At 42.7% G+C, this 15440-nt stretch overlaps 1 protein-coding gene across 1 annotated transcript in view; it reads left to right on the plus strand.

Annotated features, from left to right (window-relative positions):
- Positions 1-14752: 14752 nt before the first annotated feature.
- Positions 14753-15440, plus strand: part of LOC143666756 (uncharacterized) — a 279905-nt gene continuing 279217 nt past the window's right edge. The window contains exon 1 of the mRNA XM_077140315.1: positions 14753-14873. Coding sequence (XP_076996430.1) covers positions 14760-14873 — 114 coding nt within the window. The 5' untranslated portion in view covers positions 14753-14759. The remainder of the gene's footprint in view (positions 14874-15440) is intronic.

Raw genomic sequence — 15440 nt, forward strand, 5'->3', positions numbered from 1 at the left:
CCCAATAATTTTAACAGCTTTCTTTCTTATGTCTCTTTCTCATGGCAGCTGGGGATTTTTAAGTAACTTTCTATTGCCCATCAGAAACAGTTTCCTACTGGCACCCATTTGCAAGTGAACTCTAAATCTTCGTTCCAGTTACTGTTGTAGCCAAACTCAAAGGGGAATAACTAATGTGTAGTTTATGTCATCCGTATGTTCAAATCAACAGATTCATTAGTAAGTCTGCAGTCACACTCTCGTTTGGTTCTTTTGCATAAAAAAGTCGAAGTTCTAGAGCATTTGTCTCAAGCATTGTAAGCTTCACTGATAGTGAGCCACTTGGCAAGCCATCTGCTTTGTAAAAGGGAGAGGATTAGCTTGTATACTCATCTCAGAGGACTGTTGTGAAGATAAAAAAAAAGGAAGCTATTCATTTCGGGGAACAAAAAGCATGTCCAGAGAAAACAAGCTACACTGGTTCCTCAAAAAACAGCATAGAAATAATTACACCTTCTGAAAAAGTACTGAGCACCAAGAAGCAATAACCCAGTTTGGACAGAAAGTAAAGTTTTTCTACGGAAGCCTTTTTACAGAATCAGGAGTAAAGTGTAAATGTTTGGGTTAACATCTCTCAGCAAAGACTAAAACCAAACCTTGGGTTTGAGTTCTTAAAATGTTTTCTGGAACATTCTTTTCTAGTTTTCTTTTGATTTACGTATACTCTTGCTGTAGAAATATTTGTTTGAGCAGTGTGATGCATAACGTAGTGGCTGTGTCTTCAAGTGGCCTTTCCAAGAGTCAGCCTGGTATAGTGGGGTTGGAAATAACCTCAAATATTTCTCTTTTCCAGAGTGAACCCCCCGGGACCCACTATCCAAAACAGTCTTCATAGCAGTTTGGAAGAAGCCAGATTCTGCTTGTTCATTAGTTTTAGGTCTAATCAATCAGGAAGTATATAGTGTTGCTAAAGAAAGAGATTTATATTATAATAAATGTACACATACACAAATCCTGACAGACAAATCAGCTTTCAAGTATTTGATTCAGTTACCTACACATGTTTGGGTTTGGGAGTTTGATTCAGCATCATTTCCTCTTCATTTTGCGTGAACTGCGCAATTGTTAAATCATTTATCTTGTTATCCTTTTATAATGAGAACTAAAGTGTGGGCAACAGTGAATCAAAAAGAACAATTGTTAAGTTTTTACTACAGTTTAGAAAAAGCTTGTAAATCAAATCACGTATTTCCTTAAGGAGCCATAATAAATATATTTGCGTGCAAGAAAGTCAATTCTAAAGTTTGATATCAGTACTGCTGTTGTACATATTTTTAATAACAATCAATGCAAAAGAAGAGAAATGGCATGAGCTTGCTATTGTAACCCTTTTCATCATAGATCAGTGTGTCCAGGTTAAGAAGAATATAAAGGAAGTTAGAAGCTTTTTCTTTTTTCTGTTTATGAAGATTAAATATTACTTGAGCTAATACATATTTCTGCAAATATAACTTATCGAGGAGTTTTGTCAAAGTTGATTTTCTGACTGATCAGATTTGACATTTTATGGAAAAACTTTTCCATATAGATATATTTAAATTTTGATAGGAAAGGAGTTATAGGCTGGTCAGTTCTTTATCATGTAGACGTTGTCCCCAGAAGTTCATCGTAACTTCGTACTGTTTTCTTGGTACTGGGATTTTTTCTTCCCTGTAACTGTCTCTTGCCACAGTTCCCCATATTTAGGACATTCCTCCATTCTGCATTCATAATTTCTTCTCCCTTTCACCCGTTTTCTTCATGTAAAGAATGTCTGCCATGGGCTACAAAACTATGCATCCCCATTTAATGCAGGAAATATTCTAGGCTCTAAGTGCCTTATCTTTAAAGTTTCAGACGATACAGAACAGATTATCTACTTCTGTATTTTGAAAATTATGCATGTCAGGTGTTAAACAATTTGTTCAAAGAAAACTATTAGCAGGATTTTTCTCCTTTCCCTTCTCTGAGATAGAACAGTGCAAACACAGAGCCCACTCTAGCTCTTCTGCAGAACAGAGTATGGAACTGAAACTTGTCATCGGTATGTGGTGACTCAGGTGCTGTCCTCTCTGTGTGTGCGAAGGCCTGATTCTGGCTTAGAGGTTCCAGAAGCAGGCCAAGTAGGAAATACTGATAAGAGGGGCACGAAATTTTGTTTTGCTGATGGTATATTTGTGGTGTATGTGAACTCACTGGAGCAAGTTGTCATAATTAAAAATACAAACTTAGGTAAGGTATTTTCATTTTGACCTCGTTCTGTGCCTTCCATGAACATTAAAGGGTTTTTGGTTCAGAACAAAGCCTGCAGTTCATTGTGATTTTGTTAGCTAAAAAGCCTGGGCCATGTCATGTAAAATAGCCCAGAGAACCATTGTTGAATGGTTCATTACACGAAATCATTGTGGTTTTTTTCCCCCACCTGAGACATGTTTTCTTAGACACTTTTATTGAACCCAGCTAAAAAATTACAGGTTAAAATCCCAAAATAAATTTCTGACACATATTGAGTCAAGACAAGGGGAGTGAGCACTCCGGTCTCACCTTCAATTCTGTTTGAATTTGCAGCATTGTCTTAATCTGCCAGGGATACTGAAGATAAATAACACATACTGGTTGGCTTAACAACAGGAATTCATTGTCTCATGGTTTTGGAGGATAGGACCATGGCAAGATCATGCTTTCTTCCCACAGTCTGTGGCATCCAGGTGCTGGTTTGCTACAGTCCTCAGGATGCCTTGGCTGGCATCTCTGTCCCTGGTCATATGGCCACCTCTCTCCTTGTGCCTGCTCTTCCAGTTTCTACTGATTTCTGGTTCATTTCTGCGGCCTTCTCTGCATCTAAATTTCTTGTGTTTATAAAAGTCTCCAGTAATACGGATTAAGGCCCACCCTAATTCAGTTGGACGACACTTAACTAATAACATCTTCAAAGTGTTCTATTTACAGATGGATTCATATGCACAGGAACCCAAATTAAGCTTAAGAACATACCTTTTGCTGGGGCACTTAGTTCAGTGTACCACGGGCGTGGGAGATGTTTACATAGCCTTTTGATCATACATCTGTCCTAGCACTTGCATTGCATAAATTTATTCATTCTTGTAGCTGCTTACACTCCTAGAATGTTTCTCAAGGGTGGGAGCTGGGCTTTACTTATCTTTGTGTCTCCACACTTGGAGGGCCTTCCGTGTGCAAGGCACCCTTAAGTACCATCAACCCAGATATCAAAGATGTGATCCCTGCACTTAAGGAACTCTTCTGGGTGGAGGAGAGAGTGATGCAATCAATAATCATTGCACAGTGGTTTTATCAGATTTAAGCACAGGATGATATGGGAGTATAGATGAAGAATATCTAAATCTTGGGAGGGGGTGCCAGGAGAAGCAGGAGGAGCTGATGCTTAGGCTGACATGTGAAGCCTACTCAAGAGTCAGCTAAATAACACAGAATTAAAGGCAAAATGCAGCTTAGAAGGGTTGCATGAAGGTGTTTGGATTTTATATCAAAGGCCATAGAGAACCAGTGAGGGATTTTAAACCAGGGAGTGCCACAACTACATTTCAGAAAGGATGCCCTTAAAGACCAGACCAGAGGCCAAGGGACCAGTTAAAAGGGCTTTGCATTTTTGCGTGTGAGAGACAAGTATTTGAACTAAAACAGCAGCAGCTGTGAAGGAGATAAGCTTGGATGTGGTTGTGATGGAGAGAAATTGATTGACAAGTTTCTCTGACTTTGGCAAATGCTTATGCCATTCACCAAGATAGGAAATATTCTGTGGTCCTAAGGCAGCGCTTGCCCTATATGCTTCTGTTCTAACATCTTTGGCTACTAGTCCTTCATAGTCTGAGGAAGAACTATGTCTATACTCCTGAAAGCTCTGCAGAAGTCTGTTTTTCCCAGACAAAATGGCCAGAAGTATAAGTCTTTAAGAGTCTACAGCTCTTGGGAAAGCATCTCCACAATCTCTATCTTTGCCCAAGGCCAGATTTCTTCGTGCTCATTGTGTCGTCCAAGAAAAGCCACTTCTGGGTCTTAGAAAGGATCTTTTTCTCTCCCTAACTTCAGTTGTTATTTGGCACCCGAGGATTCCAACCACATCTGTGCTCGACATTCTAGCTGACAGGGCAATAGAAGCTGCTTTAATTGGCTACATTGGCCAAGGCCAGTCATCCAGGTTCAGCTGCAGTGGTTGCAGCAAGACCCTTGGTCTCTTCAGGTGGTGTTTGGTTTCAGATGCTAATCCTTTGGTGTCTCCAATGTCAGATCTGAGTCATGGTACCTGCAGTGTATTAGGAGTTCAGGATGAGGTTTGATGCTACCAAAACAATTTCCCTTCCAAGGTCTGGCTGGTGGAGAATTCATACATTGATCGCCAGCAAAATGGCGACTGAAGTGTCATCTTTACTACTTGGCCAGGTGAATGTCTAATAAATCCCCCTTATGCATAGTGTCTGGGAAGTTCTGTTGGAGAATGTGGCTTAGACCTAAGACAAGATAGACCCTACTGTCTCCTTGGGGGGGGACCTGTATGCTCTCTCTCTAACGCAATAGAGAGAACAAGTTATGCAAGCAGAAGCAGACCCAATTTTGCCAGCCAACTGTGAGGCCCACAGGCCTGCCTCACTACTCAGCCAGGGAAGTGGAAGGAACAGAAGCCCATCCCTCTGCAGGTGACCCCCTGTTAGAGGGCAGAGCAGAGGCCAGTGCCCTGGGCCAGAAAATCCAACAGATCTGAACATTCAGTCCAATAGCAACCACAGCCTAGTATGTGCCTTTGAGACCGAATATCCAGAGTTAAAAGCCCAGTGAACTTTCATCAATCAAATTAGCTACCCCTTCCACAGCCTGTTTGGGCATACTGAATTGAGGTACTAATCTCAAAATCAAGTTGAGGGTAAGGCAAGTTGGATGTACAGATCACGGCTGGATGTGCCAAAGAATAAGGGTGGAAACATGTTCCTAGATAAAATACAGACTATTGAAACTGGGCTTTTGTGAGAAAATTCAGGCCATTTGGCTTTGAAGAAGTAGATAGAGATCTTTTAGTTGGCTAACATCTATTGAAGCTGTTCTCATTCTGAACAACTCTCCTTGGGTTCTTACTCAAGAATTTTCTTCTTAAAATGAAATTTCCACAGACTCATCTGCTGATCAGTGTCCATCACTACTTTTGAAGGGGCAAGAATGCTCTATCCTCACACACTGCCTGGTTTCCAAACCCTTCATGGTATAATTCACATTAAGGCAAGGGAAACACTAAATATTGGTCTAAATTTAGACCTACAATGAGCATTGCAGTGTGGAAGGTTTGGCTCAATTTCTTGCTGCGGGTCCTTTAAGGTACTACTGGCTGAAGTTTGCCCAGCTTGGTCTTGCAAAGCAGCCAAGTTATCCTAATAATCTCATGGGCCAATATTCATAACATATCAGGGTCTCATTAGGCCTTTTATCTGAGTAAGCTTTTTATATTTGTTCAATAAACCGTGGTTAAATAGATATGTGGTCTAGGATAGAATTAAATCCACTGAAAGAGTTTATTGCTTTAATTGTATTAGAACCTTCCAAATGGCCACACTTATTTGGAATATTTCCATAAGAAAAGAAATAAATCAACAGAATTATGCATGGGATGTACCTGCCTCTAGTTCATTATGCATGGGATGTACCTGGCTCTAGTTCAAAGGAGTAGCAGCGGCAGATATCAGAGGGAAACATTCATATGCTTATTTACTGTCAAGGAATAGGACTAAATTTTCTTCAGTGAGAGAAAATAGCCAGATAAACAACAGGTTGTAGATTCATGAGGAAAATGAACTAAAATACTGTCTCTACTTGAAACTCATGCTACTTTTCTATATCAAAGGAAATCACCAGTATTTCAGACAAACCTCTTTTGGAGACTAAAGTTACTTAAGATTTACTAGCTATTCTTGATAAAAATCTTCCAACGAGAAACTGCTCAAGCACCTCTCACAATTATTTTCCTCTCCAATGTAACAACACCTGTAAGGGTAGAGTGATCGGAAAGTGGCAAAAATTGGGTCCAAATATCCTGTAATTTACTCCTAAACCTCAGTGAGCCACTACTGCATATGGTGGGTTATTTTTCCTCAAAATTTTGTGCAGAAAAGATGATGTTTACATTTTTCCAGGGGCATGCAATGTAGGAATGGGGAGAAGTGACATGGAAAACATGAAACTTAATCATGAATCTTCCAGGCAAAAAGAACAGTGCTCTCAAGTGTTTATTAAAGATCAAAGCCAGGTTTATCTGAGTGCACGGTTAGCCATCTGGAGAAGGGTCACTAGGTGGTCTCCATTGTTACTGAGGACAAAACAAAAGAAAATGGATTTATCTGCAAGCAAAGGCTCCTGCTCTGCAGAAACATCTCCTTCCAGGGAGGTTTTAAGAATTAAGCAAACAATATTCTTTCTGGAGGCAGGACAGCATATGAAGTGCCTAGTGACACATGCTTGCATCATATTTCTGTTGTACCATAGTATTGTACAATATCAGCCTTGAATGTCATTCACAGGGCTTCATTCATTTACTTCCTTTTCTAGGATCCATTTACATAGGAAGCCATGATTCTTATATTCACTAGCTTTTTTTTTTAAATAAAACCTTTCCTAGTATTTGCTTATGTTCTCATTGAGATTCTAGTTAACTGCACAGATTTACTGTGCTTCTCATCCATAAGAGAATGTCTTTTGTATCTTCCCATAGTTCGATGCCCTCTTTATGCTAAGTAATATTTACCAAATGGAAACAAATGATTCTTTGAAATATGGCACTGAATATCTTTGCATTCTGATTATTTATTTTATCGATGTGTATTTATGAGTACCTCCCTTAAGCTTGGAGCTGTTGTAGGAATAATGCCGCAAACAAAAGCAAAGTTCCTGCTTTAACAGAACTAATATTCCAGAGAGAGATCAACAATGCATATGTAAGTATGTCAAGTGGTGATAAGTGTGAAGGAAAGTAAGTCAGGATGAGGGGGTAGTGGGTGAGGGGTGGGGTGGGGTGGGCTGGGCTGTGTGCTATTTTAGAAAGAGCAAGTCAGATAAGCGGGCTACACTGTCCTGAATGTAATGAGAGAGTAAACCAGGGAACTGGTTCTGGAAAAAGAGTTTCAGGTGTGTATGGGGAACAGTGTGGCTGAAGCAGGGCAAGGAGGGAAGAGTGGAAGGAGCTGGGTCTTGTTCTCTGCAATAGAAACTTTAGTTTTTCTTGACCCATTGGAGCATGCTGAGGGGAGAGTGGCACGATCTAATTATATTTATGTTCGTCGGAAAGCAAAATCGCTTTACACAGATAAAGCAAACTGCAATCCCTTTTTTAGTTCACTAGAAATCACCAAACTCCAGGTACTTTCCATTCTAAGCCCTGCTCCCTGATAGCTTCCCAGGAAGCCGCTGTTCAGCTCAAGGCTGACATCTAGTGGATGGTTTCATAATTGCTTATAAACTGGTTTGGAATATGTCAACTTTTGACTAGGAATAGAGGCGGAGTTTTAACACAGAAAATCCCAAATGAAATGACAGCAATCAGAATTATATTAGGCGAAAATTACAATGGATTTATTTCCTTGTGTTTTTGTGGTTCATATTTAGGTACGTTTGCATTTCTCTAGCACATATCTGTTAGAACAGGTTGGCTCCAGCTGCAAAAGATTAGGTCATCGAACTCATAGGCTGGGAAGTAGGAGGTGGGGTAAATCGGCAGTGGGTGGCATCAACCAGGAGAAACTGCCCTGGTTCTAGGAGTGCCCTCCAAAAGATACCCTGTAATTTGTTGTATGGTGTCTAAGGGTGTCACCTGGGCTGGTGCCGAATTACAAAGGGGTTCTGATCTGAAGAGCAGAGCTTGGCAGAAGAAATTCAAGAGTGTGGAAATAGTCAGGTGGGGTGTTTCAGTGTAACAGTCATGAGCTTTAGCTTTATGAACAGATCTGTAGCTTCATGGCTTGCCCTGCCATTTACTGGATGTGAGAACTTGGACAAGTTACATGCTCTCTGCCTCAGTTTCTGAGCATGTACTCACTTCTTAAAGACATTTTATTAAGTTAGGTAATTTATGTTAAGCACTCAGTAACAGCTAGGTAATACTGTTTGGAGGAACCACGAGCAGGCTATTTTAATAATAAAATCTGTATTATTATTATTATTTTTGCCCCTAGTATTTGACATGAGCAGAATTTGGCTTTTAACTATTTTGTGTATTTATAATAAAATCTAATTATCTGCATTGATTGGGGGTTGTCAAATATTCTAATTAACTAAGGGATATCATTTTACCACACAGAGAAGTAAACATTCCAGTGGCTTTCATTACTTTTAGGAAAAACAACCCTAGTATTCAGCGTTGCATGATCTGGCTTCTGCCTGCCCATCACTCAGTGTCTGCATTCCAGACTTGCTGGCCTTCTTTGAGGTCCTCTGATGCCATGTCCCTCCTGTCTCAGGGCCTTTGCACAGACAGTGTCCTTTGCCTGTCCACAGGGTGCCCACTTCCACCTAACCCATCCCCCCCATGTAGCACATACCCAGTTAACTCCCACTCCTCTTTCAGATTCTACCTCCAATGACATTCCCTGGCTCCACCCCATTCCTTGACTGGGCAAGCCTCCCCCATTATATGATCTCACAGCATTCTTCACGTTTTCACAGCACTTACAGTTTTAAAATACATATTTGGGTGATCATTTGCTCCCCGATAGAGAATTGGGCCTCTGACAGCCTGGGTTACTGCTCTATCCTGGTACCGTGCCTGGAACACTTAGACCCTCACATTTTTTGAAAAGAGGATAGTTTAAAAGGGGGAGGGTGCTCTTATTTGAAAATTAAAATGTAAAAACAAGCAAAGCACTTGGTGACTAACTGTGGTTACGGGGGTGTGGTGGGTGGTGTGGTGAGATGACCAGGTTCGGTGTCAAGGCCCGTGTTTTCATCTCTCCAGATGCTGGCAGAGTTGCAGACTGATGGCTCCTGGCTGAGTGCCTCTCTCAGATCTGCCCTTAGCAGGGTGCATCCTGTCCCTTGGCAAGTTGATTGGAGGCTTAAGTGGTCCCGTGCCCCATGGTGGGACCAGTTCCAGAGCTTGCCTGAGGCCACTGTTCCAACTGCACAACTGCTTCAGAGGTCAATTTCTCCTGTTCAACCCCATGTCCCTCAACCCTCACAGGTGCTGCCCCTGGGAGCACTCACCAGTAAACCACCTGGTGGGCGGGAGGCTACAGCCAGTATATGATGCCATTTTAAGGAATGAGGAACGCAGGAGAAAAAGAACGTATGGAAAAAGATAGTTTGTTGGAAAAGATAAGTTTTGGAAGTTTGAGGTGACTGAATAGCCAAAAGTCTAAAGCTCAAAGAACATTGGGCTAGAGGCACAGACTTGGGAGTCATCAGTCCACTGGGGAAAAAGAAAAAAAAATGACGGAGATCACCTTATGAAGATACGGGAAGAAAAGAAATAGAGGACTCGTGGTCTGGGAAGGCAGCAGAGGGGGGGCTGGGCAGGGAAGAGAAACACGTGGCGAATGATAGAGTGATCGGAGAGGAAAAGCAGCAGTGTGGGCCCCGCGGTGCCCCCTGAGGGTGGGGGGCAGGGAGGTTCACGCGTTCCAGCCAGGTGTACCAGATGGTACAGAGAATTCAGCCCAGAAAAAAGAGTTCCTTGGAATTAAGGACAAGGTCACTAGTCACTTTGCCAGGGGCAGTCTCAGTGGAGTGCGAGAAAGAGGCAGATTCCCCGGAGTTGAGGAGCAGATGGGGTGGTTCCTGAAAAGGTGGAAGATTGGGTGCTCAAGTTTCAAGAGCCAAATTCTGAGACCCAGGAAGGAAAGTGTGTAGACTCCGTGTCTACGGAGGCAGACAACAGCCATAATTTCTTTATAAATGCTCATAAGCGTCAGGAGCTTGAAGTGCTTTAACCCTCACAATCAAGCTACAGACTAGAGGAGCAACCCACCTGTCCGGGACAGGGGGGCGTGGCTTCGGCCGAGAGTGCCTCTCCTCAGCCCCGCCCCGCCCCCAGGTAGGAGGGAGCGCGCAGGCGGCCGTAGAGGACTGGGAGGAGGGTCTCCAGGAGTGAATGGTTCCAGGGGCCCCTAACAACCCTTGGTCCCTGTTCCGCAATGCAGGAGGAGGGTAACAGACGACCTTTCCCGAAGAAAGCATCCAGGTGAAGTGACGAACGGATGTGCGCAGCGCCTGCGTTTGCGCATGCGCAGCGCGGGCGGTCCAGTGCCGAGTGTCCCGGGCCGGCTCCATCGCGCAGGCGCAGGGGCTCGTGGGGGCGGGGTCTCCCTCTGCTGTGGGGGTCCCGTTTGCGCACGTGACTCGGGTCTTTCCTCGTTCTGCCGCGTATGTTCTAGGAATTTGCGTTTAAAAAGTTGGCCGTAATCTGTCTACCAATAAGGTATTGGTTAATTAAAATATAGTTATATACATGTGACGGAATAACGCAGCCCCATGCAAACCGGAAATTTAAATGGCTTCCTTTTCTTGGTTTCTTTGTGGTTGTTCCTCTGGCCTCTCCTTCAGCTAGGTTGTTTTATTTATGCCGGACCACCAAGCTGTTACTTCAGAGCTTTACAGGTGAGACAAGGGTGGTTTGCTTCCTTCTATCGAGTTTGATTTGAGAAAGTTCTTTAGCTACCCAAGAATAATCTTGAGTCATTTAAATTCCCGTCCCGTGTTAAACTCATATAACATGATTGTCATCTAATTTAAAGCTCTCCCCACCTCCACCTGGGGCCCGAGTTAAAAAACAAAACAACCCCCCCCCCCCCCCATAAAAAAACATTCTGAGTATTAAAAAGCAGTGATCGCCTGCCCCATTTGTCAGTCCTACCATCTGTAAGGAACCATTTGTAACTCTTAATCGGCTGTTTTTGAGTTTAATAAATTACAGTTGTTGGCAAATTTACTTCAGCCCTGGCTTTTTATTTGGTGCTCCAGTTCATCCACTGGCAGAAGTGAATGTTTTGAAGAGATGAGGCAGTAACTCCTCCTTACAAACTGTGGCACTTCAGCCTCCTCCCCCTGCACCCTCCACCTTTACGAGTCTTGAGATAAAGGTAAACTGAAGGTCTGTATGAAGCACTAGAAGGCCAGGCCTGCTGGCCATTAAAAAAGGGGGCCATTTAAACCCAGCCAATGTTTGTCGCAAAAGCCATTCCCTCTTTTCCTCTAGTAAATCTGTTGATTCCCCCCACCCCCCAAACCCTTGCAAGCCTGGCTGTGGTTAGTGTTTGTGTGAATTGAGTATAGCTTTGACTGCACTTGAGGTTCTTGTTAAGCCTGGCAAGTCTGTCTCTTGGAAGCAATGCTATGTTCTGTGCCTTTTGTACACAAGGAATCAACTCAGTACAGCTGTTGCTGCCAATCTCTTGACTTAGGGCCTGTGACAGCTGACCCTTCTTGCTCTCCCAGCCATGAGAGGCAAGCGCTTCTGCAAAGCCGATGAGAACAGGGACATAAACCATGCTGTCTGGTGTCCTTCCCGTGGGCCACGGGGAACTTGCTAGTGCATTTTGTCCACCACCTGCATGTGGACTTTCTCCTCCCTCTCCTGGACCGCTTCTTCTGTTTGCATCCACTCTTGCTCCTCTTCTGGAAGGCAATCTACATAGAAGTCAGGGTATGCTAGTTATTAATTAATATATGACCTCTCAGCTTCAAGCTTACTCTGCCTTGTTCGCTCTGCGGATTTGGAGCTCGAACCTTTACATTGTTTCCCCTTGTCAGCTGCACCACATTAAGCTTTGTTAGTAGAAGGCACTGGAGAGACTGCGGGAGGAAGGGGATGTTCTTTCCTGGTTGGGGTGCCACTTGCCGTTGGCACCTGCCTTGTGCCCGGCTTTTCCAATGTCTGGTTTCTGTATCACATGTACCTTACGTAGTGCCAGCTCCTGCGATGCCTTTTCCAGCACCAGGTTTGTGGTGGCCGGCAGCCATTTCCCTCTCGGCACCCTCCCTGGGTGGTTTTGTAATAAGTGGCTCCAGAGAGTTATTTCTCTTTTGAACAGCTTTCCCTGCCTCCGTGGTGGGTAGGTTTCCAGCAAGTTCCATCAACCAGTGAGGCAGGTCTGGATCTCAGCCCTGGATGCTGGAGGTGGGCTCTTCCCTGCTGTAGGCAACTGCTGATTTTATTGGCTATGCCTATATATTTTTTCTAGATCTTTATTTCTTACAGGCTGATTCCTTGTAACCCTAATCTCCTCTTAATACTTCTTTATATTAAAATTTCTCTGTTCAAATTGCTGTGTGGTTTCTATTACCTAATTTGACGCTGATAGATACACAGTGTGACTTTTTTTTAAACAAATCAGATTATGTCAACCCATTGCTTAAACCAATTATGTCAACAACAAAAAGACAAACACAACTGTAAAATGGGCAAGGATTTGAACAGACATTTCTCCAAAGATGATATAAAAATGGCCAATAAGCATATGAAATGAGGCTCAAATTATTAGACATTAGGGAAATGTCAATGAGAATCACAGATATCATCTCCCACCACTAGAATGGCTATTATTAGTTTTTATTTAAAAGGTAAATAATAAGCGCTGGCAAGGATGTGGAGAACTAGGAACTTTAGTTCTTTCGGTGGAAATGTAAGATGGGCCTGTCTCTGTGGAAAACAGTTTGGCAGTTCCTCAAACATTTAACACCCAGCTACCATATGACCTGGCAATCCCACTTTCAGGTATATACCCAGCCTGCCAAAATGAAAGCAGGGACTGAGACAGCTATTTGTACACCAGTGATCATTATTTACAGTATTTGCAATATTCATAATAAACAAAAAGTGGAAGCAACCCAAGTGTTCATTGACAGATGAGTGGATAAAGACAATGTGATCTACACGTACAGTAGAATATTATTCATCCGAAAAAGGAAGTTCTGTTACATGCTACTACCTGGATGTACCTTCAAGACATTACACTGAGTGAAATAAATGACACACAAAGGGACAGATATTGTATGATTCCACTTATATGCAGTAACTAGAATATGCAAATTCATAGAGAAAGAAGAGTACAGGTTGTCACGGGCAGGGGGAGGAAGGAATGGGGGCTAATGTTTAATGGGTGCAGGGTATTTGGGGTGATGGAAAAATTCTGGGAGTGGATGGTGGTGAATGGTTGTGGGTGCATTAACCTCACAGCTTGGGAGTGGTTGAGACAGGTAATTTTATGCCGTATATATTGTTTCTGCAATTTTTAAATAAAGAGCAGTAATGAGACAGTGACAATTAAATGCGATGCATGATCTAACAATGGGGGAGAAAATGCCCAACTTGATAATTGTTCTTAAGGTGGTTACATTAGAGAATATCCTTGTTCTTAGGAAGGAAACATGGAAGTGTGAACTGTTCAAGGAGCATGATGTATACAACCTACCCTCGAATGTTTAGAAAAATACGTAAATAGATAGATGGAAGGATAGAATGATATGGTAAATGCAGCAAAATGTTAAAAGTTGGTGGACCCGGGTATCTGGGGATGGGATATTTTGAGTTGTCTCCATGGATTTTGCATTATTTTGCAACTGCCCTGAAATTTGAAGTTATTTCTAAATAAAAAGATTAATTAAAAAAAATCCTTTACAGTTTCACTCTGCTTATAGGATAAATGCATTTTCATGGTCTCCAAGGCCCTGTTCAACAGACTCCTCTTTACCTCCCTGGCCTCATCACATACCACTCTCCACCCCCATTGCTTTCCTCTTGCATCAGGGTTTTTGCTCTCTTCTTCACCCACTAAGCCTTCAGTTTTACCATCTCATCCTCAGGGAAGCTTTCTCCACATTCCTGCCTGGGTCCAACCCCTTTTATCTTGGAGCTTCACGTGCCTCTCCTGCACTGCAATTTTCATGCTCGCACTCTTACACGTTTGTGCAATTTTTAAATTAGTATCTATCTCCTGAAATGTAGCGCGAAAACCAGGAACGAGGCCGCAGGCCTCCAGGAACATTCAGCGAAGTTAGAACAGGCTGAGACTAAAGATCTGTAGTTTCGGGAAGCAGGTTTTATTTGCCATGGCCATAGGGCTCAGTGAGTAACCTCTGAAAGTCTGAGCCCGGAACAAAAGGCAACCTTAGCTTTTATAGACTCTTTGGTTAAAGACAAGGTAAACAATTGGCTGATTTAAGCTGAGAATGGCCCAAAGCTGAACCATTAAGGGAGGGGTCCCCACCCCAGAATGTCTTATCTTGCCTACTTGCAGCTTCACCAGTTCCTGAAGGCTAGGGGAGGGGGTTTCTATTCCAGGAATGTGTCTTATCTCGCTTGCCTGCAGTTTTACCCATTCCTGAAGGTCAGGAGATGGGGTTTGAGGATTTTCCACAGAGAGCACAGCTGAACTACAAAGAGGGGAAGGCCTGCCTGCTACAGTACTACAGACTGTAAGCTCCACGAGGGCAAGGGCCTGTGGCATTTTTGACTCCCTCTATGGCCTCAGTATTTAGCAGTGTCTCTTACAAAGCCCGCCATCCCGTTAGTGTCACACATCTTGGTTGTAATCCTTCCCTTGCCATACCCCAATCTGCCACTAGATGACAGACTAAGACACTCTGGTACTTCTGATCAAGACGTGGTGCTGCAGATTCAAATGCTTTTTTCTAAACTAGAGGAGAAACCCTTTGAAGTAAGTGAGCTTGAGTCTTTTTCTGAAAATGCTCTCTGTGTTTTTTCTTTCTTCACCGACTCTGAGGAACAATCTGGAATGCTAACAAGACAGACAAAGGAGAGAGACTCTTCTGTTTGCCTGAGGGATGTTGGACCATTTAGAAAACAATTTTTGGAAGAATGCCTAGCCCTAAACCAATTCACAAGGAAGGTGAGACATATGGGAAGTATTTGCAGATCCCCTCTCATTTTGTTGTGCAGTAACTGTGAGCTGTAGAGGATAGATTTAGAGCAAAGGGTCAGCAAGCTAAGGCTAGGGCCAAATTTGGTTATCTGCCTGATTTTGTAAATAGTTTCATACCCATTGTTTACATGTAGCCTATGGCTGCTTTTGCACAGAAACCTTTTGGCAAAGCAGAAAATATTTACTATCTGAACCTTTACAGAAAAAATTTGTAGACAACTGGTCTACAGGGATGAGAAGCTTTTTAACACTGAACTCGGTTAAAGTTTTGTTGTCAATTTCCCTAAATACGATTGCACACTGAATTTTTTGTTAGGTTTTTGTGATGGAGTGACAATTTCTACAATTTTCTATAATTATTTCTTTGTCTAAGGGAAAATGGATGATCATGAGAAGGTGATCAGTTTAAGATTCTTATGGAGTGTTTTCTGGGTCCCCCATCTCTACTGGATTTGGGGACACAGTATCGTCATTGACCTTAGTGAGACTTGTTTCAGGGGACCCATGGAAACACAATTCTGATCTGAATGAGTG

Source organism: Tamandua tetradactyla, chromosome 2 (genome assembly GCF_023851605.1).
Source record: "Tamandua tetradactyla isolate mTamTet1 chromosome 2, mTamTet1.pri, whole genome shotgun sequence".
Classification (NCBI taxonomy): Eukaryota; Metazoa; Chordata; class Mammalia; order Pilosa; family Myrmecophagidae; genus Tamandua; species Tamandua tetradactyla.